This window comes from Macrotis lagotis, chromosome X, assembly GCF_037893015.1.
Source record: "Macrotis lagotis isolate mMagLag1 chromosome X, bilby.v1.9.chrom.fasta, whole genome shotgun sequence".
NCBI lineage: Eukaryota > Metazoa > Chordata > Mammalia > Peramelemorphia > Peramelidae > Macrotis > Macrotis lagotis.
Window position 1 is genome coordinate 122,948,499 of NC_133666.1, and position 23,979 is coordinate 122,972,477.

Here is a 23,979-nt window from a genome sequence, read left to right on the forward strand (position 1 = left end):
TTGGTTATATATTTACCTCACATGCACTTGTTTTTTTTTTTTTTCTTTTTGTTTTGTTTTGTTTTTTGGTAGATGTATACATTAATCTTTGGGGAATGTGTATAATATTGCCTGGTTTATCAGTTGGTCAGAAAATTGTATTAGGAATACATACCTAAACGTGAGGTGAAAGGGAATCCAAATGGAAATGAACAACCTCGTTTCTGATAGAGAGGTGATGGACTTGGTGCAGATCAATATTCTCTGTCTCTCTCTCTCTCTGTCTCTCTCTGTCTCTGTCTCTCTCTCTCTCTCTCTCTCTCTCTCTCTCTCTGTATCTCTATCTTTATCTTTGATGTGGCTAATGTGGGAATCTGTTCTGCTTGATTATACATATTATGAGAATTTTCTTTTTTCTTGAAAAAAAGAGATAAGGAACTGGTGTTTGGGAGAGATATAAATTTGGCAGTTAACACTTTAGAAGTGATCACTGAAATCCTGAAAATAGATGAACTATATGAAATTAGCAAGAAGAGAAGACTAGGGGCAGCTAGGTGGCACAGTGGATAGAGCACCAGCCCTGGAGTCAGGAGTACCTGAGTTCAAATCCAACCTCAGACATTTAATCATTACCTAGCTGTGTGACCCTGGGCAAGCCACTTAACCCCACTGCCTTGCTCCCCAAAATAAATAAATAAATAAAAAGAAGACCAAGGACTAAGCCTTGCTAAATACTTGTCTTAGAAAACAAGTGGAAAAAGGGGAGTTAACTGAGGATGCAAGGAAAGAAGTCGTTATCGAGGTATGTAGGGAGAGAAATAAAATCATCTAGATATTGTGGAAACCAAAGAAAGAAAATTTCAAAAGAAAGTGGGTGAGTTTAAGTATGTCACATATAGCAACTTAAAGTCAAGGAGAATAAGGATAGAGAAGAGGCCATAAAATTTGGTAATTAGTACTTCATTAGTGATACTAGAAAGTCATTAGTTTCATTAGAGTGATAGGGATATGGACACATTTCAGTTATTTAGTGAGGCTTGGAAAGCTTTCAGAAATTTGTTACAACCCCCAAGTCAGCCTATTCCTCTTTTGAACAGTTCTTTTTTCTTTTTTAAATTTTCATTCTTTTTTTATTTTTATTTTTTAATTTAATATTTATTCTTTTTGTACAAATAATTTTTGTATACATTAATAAAATATTCTTGTTTAAGAGTAAACAAAATACCCCTCACCCCCAAAATATAGACTCACTTGAGTGATAAAGGGGAGAGAAAAAATTAAAATTAAAATTAAAAAAAATAATAGTAATAATTGTAGGTATGGCTAGGTGGCACAGTGGATGGAGCACCAGCCCTGAAGCCAGGAGTAGCCGAGCCCATATCTGGCCCCATACACCCAACAATCACCCAGCTGTGTGACATGCAAGCCACCCCAACCCCACTGCCCTGCAAAAAACAAAAAAAGAAAAAAAAGACCCAAAATATAATAAAATAGTAATAATAGTAGGGGTGGCTGGGTGTCAGACAGAGCACTGGCCCTTGAGCCAGGAGCACCCGGGTCCAAATCTGTCCTCAGACACCCAAAAATCATCTTGCTATGCAGCCGCAGGCAGGCCACCCAGTCCCATTTGCCCTGCACCCCTTCCCAAAATAATAATAAAAAAAAGTGCTTCAGTCTGTGTTCCAATACCACTAACTCTGTCGTGGGTGGATCGCATTCTTTATGATAAGTCCATCACAAAATTTACTTCCATATTTTTCCACCATTGCCATTGCTGATCGCAGCTCCCTCCTTTCGTATTTCTCCACTACCATGTACTATATTTTCTCTCTCCTTTCACTCTGACTCTGCTGTAGGGTAGCTTAGTGGCACAACAGACAGATCCCTGGTCCTGGGGTCAAGAGACCCTGAGTCCTCATACCACCCCTTAGGCCCAGCATCCACCTGGCCCTATGGTCCCAGACTGGCCATCCAATCCCAGCCCCTTGCAAGAAGTAAAAAAGAAAATGTGTTATATCTGACCACTCTTCCCCCATGGTCCATCCTCTCCTCCATTCACATCCCCATCCCTTCGCCCTGTCCCCCCTCATTCTTACTCTAGATGTCTATACCCCATTTAGTATATATGCTGTTTCCTCTCCTAGCCACCTCTGATTAGAGTGAAGATTCCCTCATTCCCCCTTGCCTTCCCCCTTCCATATCATTGCAATAGCTCATTGTAATAAAGAAAAATCTTATTATATGAAATATCTTAGCCTATTCTCCCTCTCCTTTTTCTTTCTCCCACTATATTTCCCTTTTTTTCTATTGACTCCATTTTTACACCATATTTTATCTTCACATTCAGCTTTCTCCTGTGCTTCATCTATAAAATCTCCTTCTACCTGCTCTGCTAATTGAGAAGGTTCATATGAGTATTATCAGTGTCATTTTTCTTTACAGGAATACATGCAGTTCATCATCATTAAGTCTCTCATATTTTCCCCTTTTCCTCCAATCTCTATGCTTCACCTGAATCCTGTATTTGACGATCAAATCTTCTGTTCAGCTCTGGCCATTCCAACAGGAACACTTAAAATTCCCCTGGTTCATTGAAAGTTCATCTTTTTTCCCTGGAAGAGGACATTCAGTTTTGCTGATAGTTGGTAGTTGATTCTCGGTTGCATTCTAAGCTCTTTTGCCTTTCTGGTATATTATATTCCAAGTCCCATGCGCTAGTCTTGTGAGATCCTGACTGCAGCTCCACAGTATTTGAATTGTGTCCTTCTGGCTGCTTGTAATATTTTCTCTTTAACTTGAGAGTTCTGGAACTTGGCTATAATATTCCTGAGGGTTGGTTTTTTGGGATCTCTTTCTTGGGGAGAGTGATAGATTCTCTCAATTTCTATTTTGCCCTCTGCTTCTAAGATGTCAGGGCAATTTTCCTGTAGTAATTCTTTGAAAATGATGTCAAGGCTCTTTTCCTGATCATGACTTTCAGGTATTCCAATAATTTTTAAATTATCTTTCCTAAGTCTGTTTTCTATATCAGTTCTTTTTTCAATGAGATGTTTCACATTTTCTTTTAATTTTTCATTCTTTTGGTTTTGAAGTATTGAGTCCTGATTTCTCATAAATTCAGCAATCTCCCTGAGTTCTATTCTTTGTCTGAAGGATTTGTTTTCCTCAGAGAGCTTTCTTATCTCTTTTCCATCTGGCCAATTCTGCTTTTTAAAGCATTCTTCTCCTCAATAACTTTTTGAACTGTTTTATCCATTTGACCTAAGCTGGTTTTTAGCATGCTATTTTCTTCAGCATTTTTTTGGATTTCCTTGACTAAGATGCTGACTTCATTTTCATTTTTTTCCTACATCTCTCTCATTTCTTTTCCCAATTTTTTCTAACTCCCTCATTTGATTTTCAAAGTCTTTTTTGAGCTCTGTCATAGACTGAGCCCAATTTCTCTTTTTTTTTTCTTGGAGTCTTTAGATGCAGGAGCTTGTGCTTCCTCATCTTCAGACTGAGTATTTTGATCCTTCTTGGATTCACAGGCAAAATATTTCTCAATGGTGTTCCTCTTGTTTCTCCGCTTACTCATTTTCCCAAACTAAGCCTGTTTTGGGGGTGCTTCCTGAGGTTTTGGGACAGTCCCACAAGGATCTCAGTGTGTGAGTCTCTGTCTTCCCTCCTGGTCTGTGAATGACCATAAGCTCCCCACATCTGCCACGGGGCTGAGGTTGGGGGGGGGCCCACTGTTCTATGGGGGGCCTAGATTGCGATCAGTAAATGAATGTGGTCAGAACCCCAGAGTCCTGTTCCAGGGACAGAGCTTGGCAGTCTCTCTTCACTCCCCTCCCTAGGTTCAATGGGCTCATGCCCTGGGGGCTCCTGCTTACTGGCTCTGCCTGCTTCTGTTTCCTGGATCTGGACTGCCTTGGACAAGTTGCTGTGTGCCATGGGGGCTGGGCTTCATGTGCTCACTCTGGCAGAGGTCACCTGCTGTTCCCCCAAGTTGTACCCGGTGCTCCCTGGGGCATAGGTCAGGAAACTCCCCCGCTGCTGTGAGCCATGTCTCCCAGAGCCCTGGGGCTGCCTCCAGGAAGCTGAAGTTCTTTCGCTCTCTGAACAATTTTAATTGTTAATTTCTCCTTATATTGAATTTAAAAAGCTTCTCTGCAAGTCCTACACATTGCATCTAGATCTATATACACCTAATAACCTTTCATGTAGTTAAGCATATCCCTTTTTAAGTCTTCTTTCCAATAGGACAGCTGTTTCTCTTTCATTCAATCCATAGGGCATCTATACATGAGCTCTTGCTCCCAACATCTTTCCTGGAATTTTATCCTACTTTGAGTCTGTCTCATCTCCTATCTGGACTGTGGCAGTAGTCTCCTACTTAGTCTACCTGCCTCCAGTCTTTCCAGTTCAACTCAGCTTCCTCACCTGGTCCTATCACTTCCCTACTTGGTAAACTCCATAATCTAATATCAGTAATGCTTTCAAGCTTCTCTAGCTAGGCTCCTTCACAACTTGGTTGTTGTTTACCTTTCCAGTCTTATATCACATTAGTCTTCTTTACACACAGTATGAAAGCCAATAAATCTGCCCTGGTTACTTTTACTATATGGGACTTCCAACTCTAATCCCATGCAGACTATAGCTTATTCCTGCATTGAGCCCCCTCCTCACCTCTTCCTTTTATTATTCTTAGTTTTCTTCAAGGTTAGGTTCATGCACTATCTTTTGCATGAATTTCTTCCTGATCCTTTTCCAGCTGTTTGTACTTTTTTTACTAAAATGATTGCTGTTATTTAGTAATTTCAGTCATAGGAGATCATAGGAATGGAAGAATGTCTATATTGTCAGATTGATTAGTTTTAATTAATTCCCTTTTTCTTCTTTTATTCTCTGGTTCTCTAGGAGAGATATTTGGAAATGAAGGTGATAAAAATTATTTTAAAAATAAGTTTCCTCTTGAAAACTTTTCATTCTTTCTGAAATGACTTTTCCTTTCAAAGTCCAAACTTTAGGATTCTCTCTATCCAAACTCTTTGATATCTGTAATTCAAAATATAGCAGATCATGTCATACATATTATATTTGGTTTTTCTCTCTTTCATAAGTAGTCAAGGTTTCAAGAATTTCTATTTCAGCAACCAGTTTTTCTTTATTTGTAAAAATCAGGTCCAGAAGAGCAGTTCCCCCTTCTACCTTTTGAAGGGTCAAGCTATCATTAAGGAAAGCTAAGAATTTATTAGTTTCTCTGCCTTTGGCAGAGAAAAAAATCCAACAGATACTGATATAGTTGAAGTCCTTCATCCCTCTAGATTATATCTTTATGCTAGGCTTATGATCTATTCCCTCTTTTTGCCTAGGTGATATGTAATATATTTTAGTATTAATATTGTTTTCCTTTTTACCTCTATTGGTCTTCATTCATATGTTCTTCATTATGTTCCCAAACTATTTCCTGGATGTTGTGATGAGTATGTCTTCTAAATATTCAGTACTTGCTCATAATCACATAATTAATAATAATTGGAGCCAGGATGGGAACCCAGATCTTCTTACTCCAAATATAATTCATTATAAAAGTATCTTTTTTTTTACAGGCTTGCTCAATGGTAATAATTTTACACATATATGTGGCAGGAACTTTATCTGTGATGTTATTGATATAAGGAATTTCCTACTATATAGCATTTGCTAATACAGGAAAGCATAAAAACCTAATAGCTTATGATTAAAATACCATTGTAATCATTAAAAAGTAATTGCAACATCTAGATCACCAGAAAAACATTTAATATTGAATTCTATGTGATTCTACAAGGAAAAACTAAATTATTTATACTATTTATGTAAATTGATTTTTAAAGGTTTCTTCTCCATTGGAGGCAACAGTTTTCCAAGGTTTAAGTACAGAGAGCTTTTTTCAAGTTACACAAAATTATGCCATTGTCCAAGATGTACCTTGTGTAGCGCCTGAAGCTCCAGAAGTTTTTGATCCCAAAACATGTAAGTATGATAATAAGAAAATATACTTTCTGATTTCCCTTTGACATTAGCATAGAGCCTTAAATGAGTATCCTGGGGGGGAATCAAATGAGGGTCACTTGAGTTAAAATTAATTTATTATTTTTATCAAATTATTTATTTATTCATTCATTCATTCAATCATTCCATTTATTTATTTATTATTATTATTCCAACTACATGCAGTGGTAGTTTTCAACAATCATTTTTTTGCAAGGTTTTGAGCTTCAATTTTCTCCCTCCTTCCCTTTCTTCCCTGTTATAGGAAGCAATCTAAAATAAGCTATACATATATAACTATGCTAAACATAAATTCATATTAATCAATTTGTAAAAGAAAAATCAAATCAAAATGGGGAAAAACATTAGAGGGGGGAAATACATAGGACAACTTTTAAAAATTGAAGATAGTAATTTGGTCTGCATATGGTATTTTCCATCCCAAATCTTTTAGAATTGTCTTTGACTATTGTACTGTTGAAAGGAAACATGTTCATCATAGTTGATCATCACCTAATGTTGTTAGTGTGGGTAGGTGTTCTTCTGGTTCTGCTTACTTCACTCGGCATCAATTCATATAAGCCTTTCCAGGCTATTCTGGAGTCCTGTGCCTCATTTCTTACAGAAAAATAGTGATCCATCACACACAGACACACACACACACACACACACACACACACAAACATACATATATATGTATGTATACCACAGTCTGTTAATTTATTGCCAAGTTACGTTCTAATCCCCAGTTTCCAATTCTTTGATCCTATGAAAAGAACTGCTATAAATATTTTTGTACAGGTGAGTTATTTATTCTTTTTCAAGATCTCTTTGGGATACAGACCTAATAGTGATATTACTGTATCAAAGAATATACACAGTTTTATTGCCCTTTGGACATAATTCTGAATTACTTTCAAGAAAGGTTGGATCAATTCACAACTCCACCAGTTTCCCCACAACTCCTCCAATGTTGATCATTTTCCTTTTTAGTCATATTGATCAGTTAGATAAGTGTAAGGTAGTACTTCAGAATTGTTTGAATTTTCATTTCTCTAAGAAATAATGATTTAGAGTATTTTTTCATATGTCTATGGATAGCTTTAGTTTCTTTATCTGAGAATTGCCTTTTCATATCTTTTAATCATTTATCGATTGTGTTCTTATAAATTTGACTCACTTCTCTATATATTTTAGAAATGGATCCTTTGTCAGAAATACTACTTGTAAAAATTGTTATTCAATTTACTGCCTTCCTTTTAATCTTGGTTTGCATTGGTTTTATGTGTACAAAAACTTTTCAATTTAATGTAATAGAATTATCTATTTTGCATTTTATAATGTTCTCTATCTCTTTTTGGTCAGAAACTGTTCTCCTTTCCATAGATCTGGCAGGTATACTAACTCTCCTAATTGGCTTAAGATATCACCTTTTTGGGGTGTCTAGGTGGCACAGTGGATAGAGCACCGGCCCTGGGGTCAGTAGTACTTGAGTTCAAATCTGGCCTCAGACACTTAATAATTACCTAGCTATGTGGCCTCATTCAAGCCACTTAACCCTATTTGCCTTGCAAAAACATAAATAAAAAGATATCACCTTTTTTTTCCTAAATTTTGAACTCATTTCAATCTTATCTTGGTATGGGGTGTGAGATGTTGATCTATGCCTAGTTTCTACTTATCTTCCAATTTTCCCAATAGTTTTTTTTTTATCAAAGAGTTAATTCTTATCCCAGAAACTGGAATCTTTGGATTCATCAAACAGTAGATGATTGTAATCATTTAATAATGTATCTTTAGCACCTAATCTATACCAGTGATCCACTACCCTATTTCTTAGCCAATACCAAATGGTTTTGTTTTTTCTTTTGGATGAGTTTGGCTTGGCAGGAAGCTTCTCAAATATTTTATGTTGTCTACAGTTACATTAAATGGAATTTCTCTTTCTAACTCTTGTTGTTGTGTCTAATTAGAAATATATTGAAATGCTAATGATTTATGTGGGTTTATTTTGTATCTTGCAACTTTGCTAAAGTTGCTAATTATTTCAAGTGATTTTTTAAATTAAAAAAATTTTTTTTGGCAAGGCAATGGGGTTGAATGATTTGCCCAAAGTCACACAATTAGTAAGTATCAAATGTCTGAGGCCACATTTGAATTAAGATTCTCCTGACTCCAGGGCTGGTGCTCTATCCACTGCACCACCTAGCTTCCCCCTTCATTTTTAATTTTTAAAGGGAAAAATATTCCACTTCTTTTTAAAGTTGCTTTAGTTCTTTAAGGGTGCAAGATTTCATTGTTTCAGCCATTATCTCCACTTAGGCACATTGATTCTTACCCTTCCTCATAATCAGAGACTTCTAGAAATACTATTGTAACTGAAAAAATTCATTCATATATTCTAGCAATGAATCTCTCTGAATTTAAATGGAATAGTTCTTACAAGACAGAACCATCATCCATCATTGGGTCCATTCATAACTTTCCAACTTGGCAGATTCTACCAGAAATTGTGCTGTGCTAGCCTAGCCTTTAAGAGTCCAGGGTCACATCCACACCAAGGGAGGGCATCAGAGCAGGGATTTACAGATTTCTTAGGTGAAGAAAAATTTAGTTTAAAAAAATGAGGTCATTTATTTGTATTTACTTGATAAACATGACAAATGACACATAGATTTCCTAAGATGCTTAATATTTATTGAATTGGGAATGCATATACACATGACCACTTCAGTGGTATTTGATGGCCAGTTAAATAAGCAAGGGGGATGGGAAGCAAGGAGGAAGAATGATAGAAAGATATAGAAAGACCTGACCTGACAAAGATAGACACAGCAGAGACCAAAAAAAAGGGTAAATAAGGTGGTTCAGGATGATAAATATCCTCTATTCTTTCTGTTCTTGACTTGAATGCAGGACCTAAATTTTTTTATTTTATTTTAATTAAATTTCATTTTTTCTAATTTTTAAATAACTATCTTTTCTTTCTTCCACCTACCATTAATTGTAGGAAGAAAAAGGAAAAAATCCTTATAACAAATTAAGCAAAAATAATAATAAGCACAATAATCATGGGCATTAATGTTAATACTTATTATTACTAAATTTTGAAATACTGCTGCACTTTGTAACAATTTCTATACTTTTACAAATCAGGTCTATGCATCTACAAATAATTATTCAACAATGCTTCATCTGGCTTTTGAAAGGAATATAAACTCTTGACAGACTTTATCAACTTGGAAAAGTATCTAGACTGAACAATGTAACATGGACAGGATAGATAAGGGTAGAAAGACTCATCAGCTGGATAATAAAAGTTTCTGTCCATACCCACTTTCAGAAATCATCTTTGAATATATAAAAAGCTTGTGATCTGGAACAATGAAGGTAGTCAACCATACCACTGAAAGCATAAATACTTACTATTTCTATGCTGGAAAGTTCTTTTTTGTTTTTAAAATTCAGAGTTTATATTTTGAATAAAGGTCTATTCTCCTATGAAAAAATATAAGTCTTTGGAATTACCAATTACTAATTGGAATTACCAATTACTAATTGGAATTACTATAAAGGAATGCCTTTGATTTTTACAATCATATTTTTGAATTTTGGTAGTTATTGGCCAATTTATTAGCTCTGTGATTTGGAACCTCTGTGTTAGCAAATGTTGCCTAAGAGTTAGTAAATCCACAAATATATGTATAAGTGTTTATAAAATACATATAAAGAGAATAAATGCAAACAAACACAAGTAGCAAAGACAAGGTAGTTTGAGAGGAGAGGGCATGAGCAATTGAGCATATGAGATAGATGGTATAGAAGAAGGTGATGTTTGAGATGCGTAATGAAGTAAACGTTTGAGTCTATGAGACCAGCTGAAGGGAGTGCCTTTCAAGTATGGGGCATAACCAAATCAAGTATTTAAAGGGGAGATGGATTGTCATTCTTTTGGATGAAGAAGAGGGGGAAGATGAATTTGGTTATATCACAGAGGGCAAGAAGGGACATTGAGACAGAAACAATAAGCTGTATCTACCTTGTGAAAGGTTTAAAGCTAAAGAGAGGAGTTTGTATTTTATTTTAGATTCCATAGGCAGTTACTGGAGTTTATTGAGTAGGGTAGTGATGTGTTCAGATCTATGTTTAAGAAAAATTACTTTGGGGGCAGCTGGGTGGCACAGTGGATAGAACACTGGCCCTGGAGTCAGAAGGACCTGGGTTCCAATGTGGCCTCAGACACTTAATAATTACCTGTGCGACCTTGGGCAAGTCACTTAACCCCATGGCCTTGCAAAAACTAAAAAAATAACTACTTTAGCAGTCGTTTGGAGGATGGGCGGCAGTGGGGAGAAGTTTGAGGCAGGGAGACCAATTAGGAAGCTGTTGTAATTATCCTGGCTGTTATGTTAAATACTACAGAAAAAATAGAAAAGCAAGACATGTCCTGTTTTCAAAGAGCTTATACATATATGTGTGTGTGTATGTAAACAGGAGACAACATATATAATTAACATCCACTGGAAGTTGGATGGAAAGGTTCTATGCATCTTTTTTAGTATTTTCACTGCTAAAATCTTATCTATTTCTGATAACCATTTAAGGGTACAAACTTGCTTTTGCCGGTTTTCAGGAGAATTACTAAAGAAAGAAGGTTGCAGGACCATGAAAGCAGTTGCCAGATCCAGTTTCTACATGTGTTGCTTCCTAGGATAATGGCTTTGGGGCCTGGGCTCAAGGCAGGACTAGCCCTCTGGAGAGCTATCATTTCTAGGGCTTTTGGGTATGCCTAAATATTAGTAGCAATATGTCATCAACTAATGTTGCTAGTGGTGAGGTAAGTAAGTCCCCTCTCCACAGAGATTGCTCCCCTCAGTGGTGGTTATGGATTCCTGGCTGGCGGCAGAACTAGTGACCTATGGGGGCATTGCTATTTCCAAGACTCTTGGGTTCAGGTCCTGAGCTAGCTTTAGTGGTATCTGAGCGAAGGTGGTGGTCAAGGTGGAGATGGTTTGACTTGTCTTGCCTGTGCTGTCTCCTGGATTTCTGGTTGCTTTGTGACTTCAACCAGACTACTTTTAACAAAGGTGATGGCTTTGTGAGTGGACAGAATGAATGGTTCCAGTTAGAGAAGTGTTGTGGAAGTAGTTCTTCAAAGTTTGGCAACTGATTAGATATAAGGGATGAGGGACAGTGAGGGGGAAAAAACTGAAGTGCTTGGAAATATGGTAGGGCCTATGACAGAAATGATGATGATGTTTGTTCATCATTCTTGAACGTGACATCAGGGAAACTGATGCCATGACAAGAACATGAATTGTATTTGAGTGAGGGAATGTTTATGCTCCTCTGGAGCCATCTGGGTCCAGTGGCCAGGTATGGATCAGGACAACACGAGATAGCCCTGGATGCAAAGTAGTCGGGTTAAATGATTTGCCCAAGGACACACAGCTAGTAAAATTCAAGTGTCAATTATATGATCATATCAATAGGTGCTGAAAAAACTTTTGACAAAATACAGCACCCATTCCTACTAAAAACACTAGAGAGTGTAGGAATAAATGGACTGTTTCTTAGAATAATAAGCAGTATCTATCTGAAACCATCAGCAAGCATTATAGTCAATGGGGAGAGGCTAGAGGCATTCCCAATAAGATCAGGGGTGAAACAAGGATATCCATTATCACCACTACTATTCAATATCCTATTAGAAATTAGAAATTAGAGAAGAAGAAGAAGAAGAAGAAGAAGAAGAAGAAGAAGAAGAAGAAGAAGAAGAAGAAGAAGAAGAAGAAGAAGAAGAAATTGAAGGAATAAGAGTTGGGAAGGAAGAGACAAAACTCTCACTCTTTGCAGATGACATGATGGTATACCTAGAGAATCCTAAGAAATCATCTAAAAAACTACTGGAAACAATTAGCAATTTTAGCAAAGTTGCAGGATATAAAATAAACCCTCATAAATCCTCAACTTTTCTATATATGACTAGCAAGCTACAGCAGGAAGAGCTAGAAAGAGAAATCCCATTCAAAGTAACCTCAGACAATATAAAATACCTGGGAGTCTATTTGTCAAGTTAGACTCAGAAACTTTTTGAAAACAATTATAAAACACTTCGCAAACAAATTAAATCATATTTAAATAACTGGGCAAATCAACTGCTCATGGATAGGTAGAGCTAATATAATAAAAATAACAATTCTACCAAAACTAAACTAGCTGTTTAGTGCCATACCAATCAAAATTCCAAAAAATTACTTTGACAAGTTAGAAAAAGTAACTTCATATGGAGAAATAAAAAGTCAAGAATTTCCAGGGATTCAATGAAAAAAAGTACAGAAGAAGGGGGCTTAGCCCTACCCAATCCAAAATTATATTATAAAGCACCAGTCATCAAAACTGTCTGGCATCGGCTAAGAAATAGAGTGCTGGACCAGTGGAATAGACTAGGTACAATAGCAGGAAACGATTATAGTAATCTGCTGTTTGATAAACCCAAAGAGTCCAGCTATTGGGATAAAAACTCTGTCTTTGATAAAAACTTCTGGGAAAATTGGAAGTTAGTATGGAAGAAACTTAGATTAGACCAACACCTCACACCCTTATACCAAGATAAGATCCAAATGGATACAGGATTTAGACATAAAAAACAATACTATAAGCAAATTAGAAGATCAAGGACTAGTTTACCTGTCAGATCTATGGAAAGGGAAGCAGTTTATGACTAAGGAAGAGATGGAGAACATCACTAAAAACAAACTGGATGATTTCAATTACATTAAATTAAAAAGCTTTTACATAGACAAAACCACTGTAACCAAGATCAAAAGAAATGTAGTAAATTGAGAAACAATCTTTACAACTGATGTTTCTGACAAAGGACTGATTTCTAAAATATTCAGAGAACTGAGTCATTTTTTATTATTTTGTACAAATACTGTTTTCTTATACATTACTAAAATATTCTTGTTTGAGTAAACATAATGCCCCCTCCCCCAAAAAAATATAGACCTGCATGAGTGATAAAGTAGAGGGGAGAGAAAAAAATTAAAATTGAGATAAAAAAATATTATGTATGGCCAGGTGGCACAGTGGACAGAGCCCTGAACCTGGAGCCAGGAGCACCTGTGCCCAAATCTGGCCCCAGCCACCTAGCCATCACCCAGCTGTGTGACCCCATGCAAGCCACCACCCATTGCCCTGGAAAAACCAAAAAAAAAAAAAAGACCCAAAATAAAATAAAATAATAATAATAATAGTAGTGGTGGCCAGGTGGTGGACAGAGCACTAGCTCTGGAGCCAGGGACACCTGGGTCAAAATCTGGCCTCAGGCACCCAACAATCATCCAGCTGTGTGGCCCCAGGCAGGCCACCCAACCCCATTTGCCCTGCAACCTCCCCCTAAAAATAATAATAGTGAAAAATGTGCTTCTGTCTGTGTTCTAACACCACTATCTCTGTCACGGGTGGATCACATTCTTTAGGATAAGTCCATCACAAAAGTTACTTCCATATTTTTCCACCTTTGCCATTGCTGATCGCAACTCCCTCTATTCGTACTTCTCCACTACCATGTACTATATTTTCTCTCTCCTTTCATTCTATCTCTGCTGTAGGGTAGCTGAGTGGCATAGCAGACTGCTCCCCAGCACTGGGGTCAAGAGGCCCCAAGCCCACATATCACCCCTTAGGCCCAGCATCCACCTGACCCTATGATCCCGGACAAGCCATCCAATCCCAGCCCCTTGCAAGAAGTGAAAAAAAGAAATTGTGTTATATCTGACCACTCTCCCTCCATGGTCCATCCTCTCCTCTATCACTCACGTCCCCCCCTTCCCCCATCCCCCTTCTCTCCTTCTTAACTCCAGATGTCTTTACCCAATTGAGTATATATATGCTGTTTCCTCTCCTAGCCACCTCTGATGAGAGCAAAGATTCCCTCATTCCCCCTTGCCTTCCCCCTTGCATATCATTGCAGTAGCTCATTGTAATAAAGAAAAATCTTATTATATGGAATATCTTAGCCTATTCCCCCTCTCCTTTTTATTTCTCCCATTACATTTCCCTTTTATCTATTGACTCCATTTTTACACCACATTATATCTTCAAATTCAGCTTTCTCCTGTGCTTCAATTATAAAAGCTCCTTCTACCTGCTCTATTAAATAAGAAGGTTCATATGAATATTATCAGTATCTTTTTCTATACAGGAATACATGTAGTTCATCATCATTAAGTCCCTCATATTTTCCCCTTCTCTTCCATTCTCTGTGTTTCACCTGAGTCCTGTATTTGAAGATCAAACCTTCTGTTCAGCTCTGGCCATTCCAACAGGAACATTTGAAATTCCCCTGGTTCATTGAAAGCCCATCTTTTACCCTGGAAGAGGACATTCAGTTTTGCTGGGTCATTGATTCTTGGTTGCGTTCCGAGCTCTTTTGCCTTCTGAAATATTATATTCAAAGCCCTACGAGCTTTTAATATAGTTGCAACTAAGTCCTGTGTGCTCCTGACTACAGCTCCACGGTATTTGAATTGTGTCCTTCTGGCTGCTTGTAATATTTTCTCTTTGACTTGGGCCTTCTGGAACTTGGCTATAATATTCCTGAGGGTTGTATTTTTTGGATCTCTTTCTTGGGGAGATCAATGGATTCTTTCCATTTATATTTTGCCCTCTGTTTCTAGGATTTCAGGGCATTTTGCCTGTAGTAATTCTTTGAAAATGATGTCAAGGCTCTTTTCCTGATCATGAAGTTCAGGTATTGCAATAATTTTAAAATTATCTTTCCTAAATCTGTTTTCCATATCAGTTGTTTTTTTTCAATGAGTTGTTTCACATTTTCTTCTAATTTTTGATTCTTTTGATTTTAAAGTATTGTGTCCTGATTTCTCATAAAATCAGCAGCCTCCCTCAGTTCCATTCTTTGTCTGAAGGATTGGTTTTCCTCAGAGAGCTTTCTCATCTCCTTTTCCATCTGGTCAATTATGCTCTTTAAAGCATTCTTCTCCTCAATAACTTTTTGAACTGTTTTATCCATTTGACCTATGCTGGTTTTTAACATGTTATTTTCTTCAGAATTTTTTTGGACCTCCTTGACTAAGCTGCTGACTTCATTTTCATGTTTTTTCTGTATTTCTTTTCCCAATTTTTCTTCTATCTCCCTCAATTGATATTCAAAATCTTTTTTGAGCTCTGTCATAGCCTGAGCCCAATTTCTGTTTTTCTTGGAGTCTTTAGATGCAGGGGCTTGTACTTCCTCATCTTCATATTGAGTATTTTGATCCTTCTTGGGATCACAGGCAAAGTATTTCTCAATGGTGTTCCTCTTTTTTCTCTGCTTACTCATTTCTTGAGCCTGTGCCTGGTTTTAGGCTTCTTCCTGAGCTTTTGAGTATTATTGGGACACCCCCCCTCCAAGGATCTCAGTGTGTGAGGCTCTGTCGTCCCTCCTGGTCCGTGAATGACCATAAGCATACCCCTCTGCCATGGGGCTCAGGTAGGGGGCCCCTGGTGTTCTATGGGGGACCTAGACTGGGATCAGTATCTGAATGTGATCAGAACCCCAGAGTCCTGTTCCAGGGATGGAAGACAGCTCAGCAGTCTCCCTGCACTCCCCTCCCTAGGCTCAGCACTCATGCCCTGGGGGCTCCTGTTTACTGGCTCAGCCTTCTTCTGGTTCCTGTATCTGGGCTGCCACCCTGAGGGCTGGGCTTCATGTGCTTGCTCTGGTACAGGTCCCCCTGCTGATCCCCCCCAAGTTGTTCCTGGTGCTCCCTGGAGTGTAAATCAGGAAACTGCCCTTGTTTCTGTGAGCTGCTGCTCCCAGCACCCTGGGGCTGCCTCTGGGAGGCTTAAGTTCCTTCATACTGGTGGGCTGCCCCTCCAACCCTGTGGAGTGGAGCCTTTCTTCTCTTTTCCAGGTTACCTTGGGTTGGAGAACTGTCTCACTGGATCCCTCCGTGTATTCTGTCTCTCAAAAATTTAGTTAGAGTTCTTAGTTTATAAGTTTTGAGGTAGAGCACCTAAGGGATGGTTCTCTCCTGTCCTCATCTTGGCTTTGCCCCTGAGTCATATTTTAAAAAAAAAAAGCCATTCCCTAATTGATATATGGTCAAAGGATATGCAGAGACAATTTACATATGAGGAGATCAAAGCAATCCAAAGTCATATGAAAAATTGCTCTAAATCATTACTTATTAAAGAAATGCAAATTAAAACTCTGAGGTACCACCTCACACCTCTCAGACTGGCCAATATGACCAGAAAGGATAATGATCATTGTTGGAAGGGTTGTGGGAAATCTGGGATACTTTTACATTGTTGGTGGAGCTATGAACTCATCCAACCTTTCTGGAGAGCAATTTGGAATTATGACCAAAGGGCAACAAAAATGTGCATATCCTTTGATCAAGAAATACTACTTCTGGGTCTATACCCTGAAGATATGATGAAAAAGGGAAAAAAATCACTTGTACATATTCATAGAAGCCCTGTTTGTGGTGGCAAAGAATTGGAAATCAAGTAAATGTCCTTCATTTGGGGAATGGCTTAGCAAACTGTGGTATATGTATGTCATGGAACACTATTGTTCTATTAGAAACCAGGAGGGATGGGAATTCAAGGAAGCCTGAAGGGATTTGCATGAACTGATGCTGAGTGAGATGAGCAGAACCCAGAAAAACATTATACACCCTAACAGCAGCATGGGGACGATGATCAACCTTGATGGACTCACTCATTTCATCAGTGTAACAATCCTGGACAATTTGGGGCTGTCTGCAATGGAGAATACCATCTGTATTCAGATAAAGAACCATGGAATTTGAACAAAGTCCAAGGACTATTTCCTTTAATTTAGAAAAAAAATCTGCTATCTTATTGTCTGATCTTGCTATCTCTTATACTTTGTTTCTTCCTTAAGGATATGATTTCTCTCTCATCACACTCAGTTTGGATCAATATATGTAAGCAATGTAAAGACTGACAAATTGCCTTCTGTGGGGGGTGGGGGGATGGAAGTAAGATTAGGGGAAAAATTGTAAAACTCATAAAGTCAAGTGTCTGAGGCCAGATTTGAACTTTCTTCTCCTGGCTTCACAGATAGTCCTCTATTCACTGCATCTCTTAGCTGCCCATGACAGAAATAAGGAAATCTGGAAGAGGAGAAGGTTCTAGGATAAAAGATATTGAGTTCAGTTTTGGACCTGTTGAGTTGAGATGACTCTGGGACGGCCAGTTCAAAATGTCCAAGAGGTGACTGATAAACAGTACTGGAACTCATAGGAAAGACTGTAGTTGGATATATAATTATGGATGTGTATAATTAGATTCACACATGTATATCTCCACATTGAAATGATCATTAAATCTATGTGAGTTGATGAGATCAATAAGAAAGAAAGCAGATAGAAAGGAGTAGAAGTGTACTTCAGATCTTGTGGTTCACACACAACTAGGTAACTGGTTTTATGTAGATAATGAACCATCAAAGAGAATTAAGATAGGGAGGGGAATCAGAAGATAATAGTGCTATAAAATCTCAAAGCAAAGAGAGTGTCCAGGAACAGAGGGATCAGACTGTAGTAGATCTGAGAAGCATCAGAAGTGAAATAAAAAAAGATGATCAAATTTTCCTTTTAAGAGGTGCCTGGTAATTTTAGAGGTAATAGTTTCAGTTGTGCAATAAGATTGGAAACCACATTGCAAAAATTAGGGAACAAATTAGAGGAAAAGAGGCAGAGAATATAGACATATTTTTCAAAAGTATTTTGAGAAAGTGATAAGTTGAATGTCTATAGAAAGATTTTTGTTTGTTTTTGTTTTTTAGGATAAACCAGACTTGAGTCTATTTGAAGGCACTAGGGAAGGAACCAAGAGACACTGAGGACAACTTAGTCGTTTAGAGATTAAGATTGCTTCATGTAAGGGCAGCTAGGTGGTGCAGTGGATACAGCACTAACCCTGGAGTTAGGAGGACCTGAGTTTAAATATGACCTCAGACATTTATTAATTACCTAACTGTGTGACATGACCTTGGGCAAGTCACTTAACTTTACTGCCTTACCAAAAAAAAAACCTAAAAAAAATAAAAAAGATTGCTTAATTATCTATTTTCTGGAAAAGACCCAACATCAAGTCAAGACTTTTTATCTGGTTTATCAAATTCACATTTAGTTTATATTTATGCAGTATTTTTAACAACACTTTTATGCAGATAGTGAGGTCACTATCCAAGTCATATCCAGGTCACTATCCAAGTCACATGTGAGGAAATTTGAATTGAGAGAGATAAAATGATTTGCTTAGGGTCACACAACAGATAAGTATTATACCTGGAATTAAGATAAAGGTCTTATAGAGGAGTGTGCTCTTTCCACTTGATTCTGTGAACCCAAGTGAATGCTGGAGAACCCAGAGACAAACCAAAATCAAACATAGTGAAAAAATACTTTAGGAAAACTTTGGCTTCTCCAATAATACAAGATATCCTTGATGTAAAATGTTATAAAATATAAAGATGATAATAATGACAGTGATGATTTGGCTCATTATTATTCTGTTATTTATTATAAATCTGGAAGACCAGGCTTCAAGTTTGATTTCTGACATATCCTGACTGAATGATTCTGGGAAAGTAATTCAACTCTCAGTACAACAGACCACAGGGCATATGTAGCCCACAACAACCCTGAGTGTATAATTGGAAAATATTTAACAATACTTATAAATCCAATAAAACAGATAATATTCATATGTTGTTTTCTAAGTGTATATGTGTGACCTGTAGGAACCCTTATGTACAGTTTAGGCCCCTGTTCCTCTCTGGGTTGGACATCTCTCCTCTAGGTAACATTCCCAGAGAAAGTGTCAATCTGTGTTAGAGCACAGAAGCTACTCACCTGGAAGTTTCCTAAACCAATGGAATCACAGATCCAGCTTTTATTTATTGTGATTATTGTTATTATCATCTACTTTTCTTCAAATTGATAGTAAAATATGAAAGTATTTTCAATTATTACTAATAGTATTATTATTTTTTTCTAGGCTCTCCTAGAGAATATCTAGAAAATTTCATATTTCCAGTGTTGCTTCCTGGAATGGCTAATCTACTCCATCAAGCTAAGAAGGAAGAATGTTTTGAGGTCAGTTGTGGTTGTTTTAAAGAGATAGTTTTGGAAGTAATTATTTGAATGATATTTACTTCTCTTTCTCAAAATGAGGGTCATTTTATTCATTTCACTCATGTGCTTATTGTCCTTTGTGTTATGAAGAATACTGATTTTTTTCTTTTTCCTGCATATATTTTTTATTTCCAGTGATCCTAAGACATTGTTCCCTTTACCACAGGACCTTTTTAAAATATTCAATTGTATTTAATGCCCATGTCTGTCCAATCTGATACTATTAATGCATGTTACACATTTTTTATTAACACTAGAGGGCACTCAGTTGAAGGAGAATATAAATAGGAAAAACTGATTTAAAAAATAATTACAAAATATATATAATCTTAGAATATTCATTTTCAAATCCAGGCTATCACTCACTATTGCTCTTGCAATTTGAGTTCAATAAATGGAGATATTTCTTCAATTCAAGGAAATATTCAGTGCTTTATGATTCTCTCACAGCTGTTTCAGAGAAAATGTGGATTATTATGTGTTTATATGCTCAGAGTCACCAAAATAAAATATTTATTATTCCTGTAGATTATTTTCCTTTTCTTTTTCTAGTTTCTTTCAATTTAGGATTTGTGATATATTTATTATGATGAATTTCCTTTATTAGTAAAATGAGAGATGTGGTTTTATTTTTTTGTTGATTTGAGTGTGTTTAGTTTGTTTTCTCCCATCATATTGAAACAGTGAACATTTTAAATATAATAAGTGAAACACAGATAAAAGAAAATAATAGTTTTTTGAAGGTTGTTACCTGGGCAACTGAGAACAATATGTAATAGGAATGGGGAGTATTGGCTATGGGAATATAGGGGCTGAAGTGGTTCATTTACTTAGTCAACTATTTTTCACCCTTGAGCATTTATTTCTTTAGGGATCTTTGGCTGAATGCCTCTTGTGTACAAACCACTGTACTAATATGCTGTGTTAGAAATACAAATGCTGATTTGGCTTAGAAGTTACCTTTATGACCCTGGAGAATGTCCCATTATACTGTAAACCATTTACACTAATTTACCAAGTTGTTTTGTTATATAAATAAAATGATCCTAATTTATTCCAACTTGAAAGTTAGTAAAGGATAATAAATTAAAACTTTATGCTCAAGGTTGCCTAACAATGTTTCTTATAAATGGTTTTGCACAGAGTATTGGTATGCTGTTTTTTAGCCTCTAGGAGCTAATAAAATGTTTTATTTTTTAAATCAGTAAATTTTATATTTCTAATGAAATTTGATTATTATTATTGAGTCAACTCATATTTCATCTTTGATATGTTCTAAATAATCCCATGCCAAAAGTTTTCTTTTCCTTTTATGGTTTATTTATTTTACATTATTGCAATTATCTTGTTGTAAAAGTAAACATAAACCCTCTTCTCCCCCAAAAAAGATAAAGAAACCTCAAAAATAGTGAGAGAGAAAAAAAAGTGTACTTCAGACTGTGTTCAGATTCCAATGGCTCTGTCTCTGGGATGAGTTGCCTTCTTTATCATAAGTTCACCAGAGAAGATGCTTCGGTATCTTTTCCCATAGTTGCTATTACTAGCTGTATTTCCCTCCATTCTGTTCTTTCCCATTCTCATTTATTCTATTCTCTCTCTCCATTCACCCTTTCCCTGCTCAGAAGTGTTGTATCTGAATACCCTCTCCCACAATCTTCCCTCTTCTATCACCTATTCCCCCCCTTCCCTCTACCATTCCCCCTTATCCCATCCCTTTTCTCTTATTTTTCTCTATGGTAAGATATATTTCTATACCCTTTTCAGTGTGTATGTTATTTCCTCTCTGAGTCATTTCTGATAAGAATGAAGGCTCACTCATTCCCCCTCGCCTTTCCCCATTCTACTCCATTGTAAAAGCTTTTTTGAAATATCTTAACCTCTTATTCCTCTCCTTTCCCTTCCTCCCAGTACTTTCCTTTATCACCCATTGACTCCATCTTTATACCATATTATACCATTATATTTAATTTCCTCCTGTGCCTTTTTCATCATCCCTTTAACTGCTCCTATAAATGAGAAAGTTCATTTGAGTTATCAGTATCTTCTTCCCATGAAAGAATGCAAACAGATCAACATCATTAAGTTCCTCATAATTAGTCCTTCTCATCCACCCTCTCTGTGCTCACCTGAATCCTGTACTTATAGATCAAACTTCCTGTTCAGCTCTGGTTGTTTCAACAGGAAAGTCTGAAAGTCCCCTGTTTCATTGAAAGTCCATCTTTTCCCCTCAAAGAGGATGTTCAGTTTTGCTGGGTAGTTGATTCTCAGTTGTAAATCAAGATCTTTTGCCTTTGGAAATAGCATATTCCAAGCCCTGTGAGCCCTTAATGTAAATGCTGCTAAATCCTATGTAATCCTGACTATAGAGTCACAGTAGTTGAATTGTTTGTTTCTGGCAGCTTTTAGTATTTTCTCTTTGATTTGGGAGTTTTGGAATTTGGTTCTAATATTCCTGGGAGTTTTCTTTGGGGAATCTCAGGAGGTGATCGGTGAATTCCCTCAATTTGTATTTTACCCTCTACTTCTGGGATCTCAGAGCAATTTTGCTGAATTATTTCTTTTAAAATGGAGTCTATATTACCTTTAATTAAAAATGTTATCTTATTATGTAATTTTGCTATCTCTTTATACTTTATTTTTTCCCTTAAGGATATGATTTCTCTCTCATCACATTCCACTTAGATCAGTTTTTTACCATGGAAAATGTAAAGACTAACAGACTGCCTTCTGTGTGGGGGTGAGGGGAGGGAAGCAAGACTAGAGGGAACATTGTAAAATTCAAAATAAAAAAATAAATAATTTTTTTTGAAAAAATTGGAAGTCTAGGCTCTTTTCCTAGTCAAGATTTTCAGGTAGCCCAATAATTTTTAAATTATCTTTTCTGGATCTGTCTTCTAGGTCAGTTGATCTTCCAGTGAGATATTTCACATTTTCTTCTAATTTTTGGTTCTTTGGTATTGTTTTATTTCTTCCCGATTTCTCACAAAGTCATCAGCTTCCTTTTTTCTATTTTACACTTGACAGAGTTATTTTCTTCAGAGAGCTTTTTTATCTCCTTTTCCAGCTGGCCAATTCTGCTTTTTAAGGTATTCTTCTCCTCATTTGCCTTTTGTGTTATTTTTTCCATTTGGCCTAAACTAGTTTTTAACATTTTATTTTATTCAGTGTTTTTTTGTATTTCTTTCACCAAGCTGTTGACTTGGTTTTCATGATTTTTCTGCATCGCTCTCATTACTCCTCCCAACTTTTCCTCTATCTCCCTTACTTATTTTTTTTTTTTAGGTTTTGCAAAGCAGTGTGGTTAAGTGGCTTGCCCAAGGCCACACAGCTAGGTAATAATTAAGCGTTTGAGGCCAGATTTGAACTCAGGTACTTCTGACTCCAGGGCTGGTGCTCAGTCCACTACGTCACCTAGCCACCCTCCTTACTTGTTTTTTAAAGTCTTTTTTTTTAGTTCATCCATAGCCTGAGACCAACTCCCATTTCTCTTGGAGGCTTTGGCTACAGAAGCTTCGACTTAGTAATCTCCTGAGTGTGCATTTTGATCCTCCATGGGATCAAAGTAATTTTCTAAGTCAGATTCTTCTTCTTCTTCTTCTTCTTCTTCTTCTTCTTCTTCTTCTTTTTTGTTTGCTCATTTCCTCAGCCTATGACTGATTTACTGCACTTCCAAGGCTTCAGGGTTTTTTTTGGGAAAACCCATTGGGACTTTAATTCTTCCAAGATCTTGTACAAGGCTCTAACTGTTCTCTTGCCTGAGCTCTGGTATGGGAATGACCACAGGCCCTCCTCTCTGCCCTGGAGCTGTGAGGAGAGTCCCTGCTCCAACATGGTAGTATGGGGCCCAGACTGCAACCTGGATCTGAGTGTGGACAAGGCAAACAGTAGAGTCCTGCCCCAGGGAGAGCAGAAAGACCTCTGTAATCTCCCCCAACCCCCTTACCATCTGTGGACTGGGAGCTCTGGATGTGCTGGGTGACTCCACAGGTTCCCGCTGCAGACTCCTACTGCATATCTGCTCTGAGACCAAGGCTCTGTGCTCACTCTGGTGTTGCAGAGTTCTCTCAATGCCCCTTCAAGCTATCCCCAGTGATCCCTGAGCCAAGAGTCTGGAAACTTCCCCCTTGGCCAAGAGTCTGGAAACTTCCCCCTTGGCCATGGTTGGTTTACTCAGGCTGCTGTGCTGTGGTGTGTTTGCGGCTCTTTCGAACCCCTAGTCCCAATGAAATAGACCTTTCCTGTGTATCTTCTAAGTTTTCTTGGATTGGGAAATTGTATCACTCAGTCTTTCTGTGGGTTCTGCCCCTCTAAATTTTGACTAGAGTCATAATTTGACAGCTTTGGGAGTTTTTTGGGAAACAAGTTTCTGGGAATTCTTGCCTTCATGCTGCCATCTTGATTCTGCTCCCCATGCCAAAGTTTTTAATGAAAACTGTTAGAACTACTAGAAAGTACCTGGATGAAATTTTAAGTTTAATTTTTTTATTCCTTATCAAAGGATGAAAAAAAATTATGTTTCTTAAAACTATATTCACCTGTTTGTCTGATTGGTTACCTAGTGCTAATTAAACTAGTGCCAGTATTACCTTACATTACTAGTGCAAAATAGGGTTAATTTGATCTAACATTGAATTGAAATGTTACATATGTACCCAGTGACTCAGTTAATGGGTTGGGTTTTTGCCTTTATTGACTTATTATTTTGTTTTCAAATTTGGTATCTCCAGGGACTTTTTTTTCATTCTTGTAATCTTTTGTGGGATTTTTTTCCTGAGGGTTTCAAAAATAATGTTATTGATGA

The 23,979-nt window shown here is 37.1% G+C and overlaps 1 protein-coding gene across 7 annotated transcripts in view; it reads left to right on the forward strand.

Annotated features, from left to right (window-relative positions):
* The window catches only part of IQCK (IQ motif containing K), a 153,587-nt gene that overhangs the window by 21,641 nt on the left and 107,967 nt on the right, over positions 1-23,979 (forward strand). For 6 of the 7 annotated variants that reach the window (XM_074205303.1, XM_074205306.1, XM_074205300.1 and 3 more), the window contains exons 3-4: positions 5,841-5,979; positions 19,042-19,139. In XM_074205303.1, coding sequence (XP_074061404.1) covers positions 5,841-5,979; positions 19,042-19,139 — 237 coding nt within the window. The remainder of the gene's footprint in view (positions 1-5,840; positions 5,980-19,041; positions 19,140-23,979) is intronic. The other variant, XM_074205305.1, reaches the window with a different exon arrangement.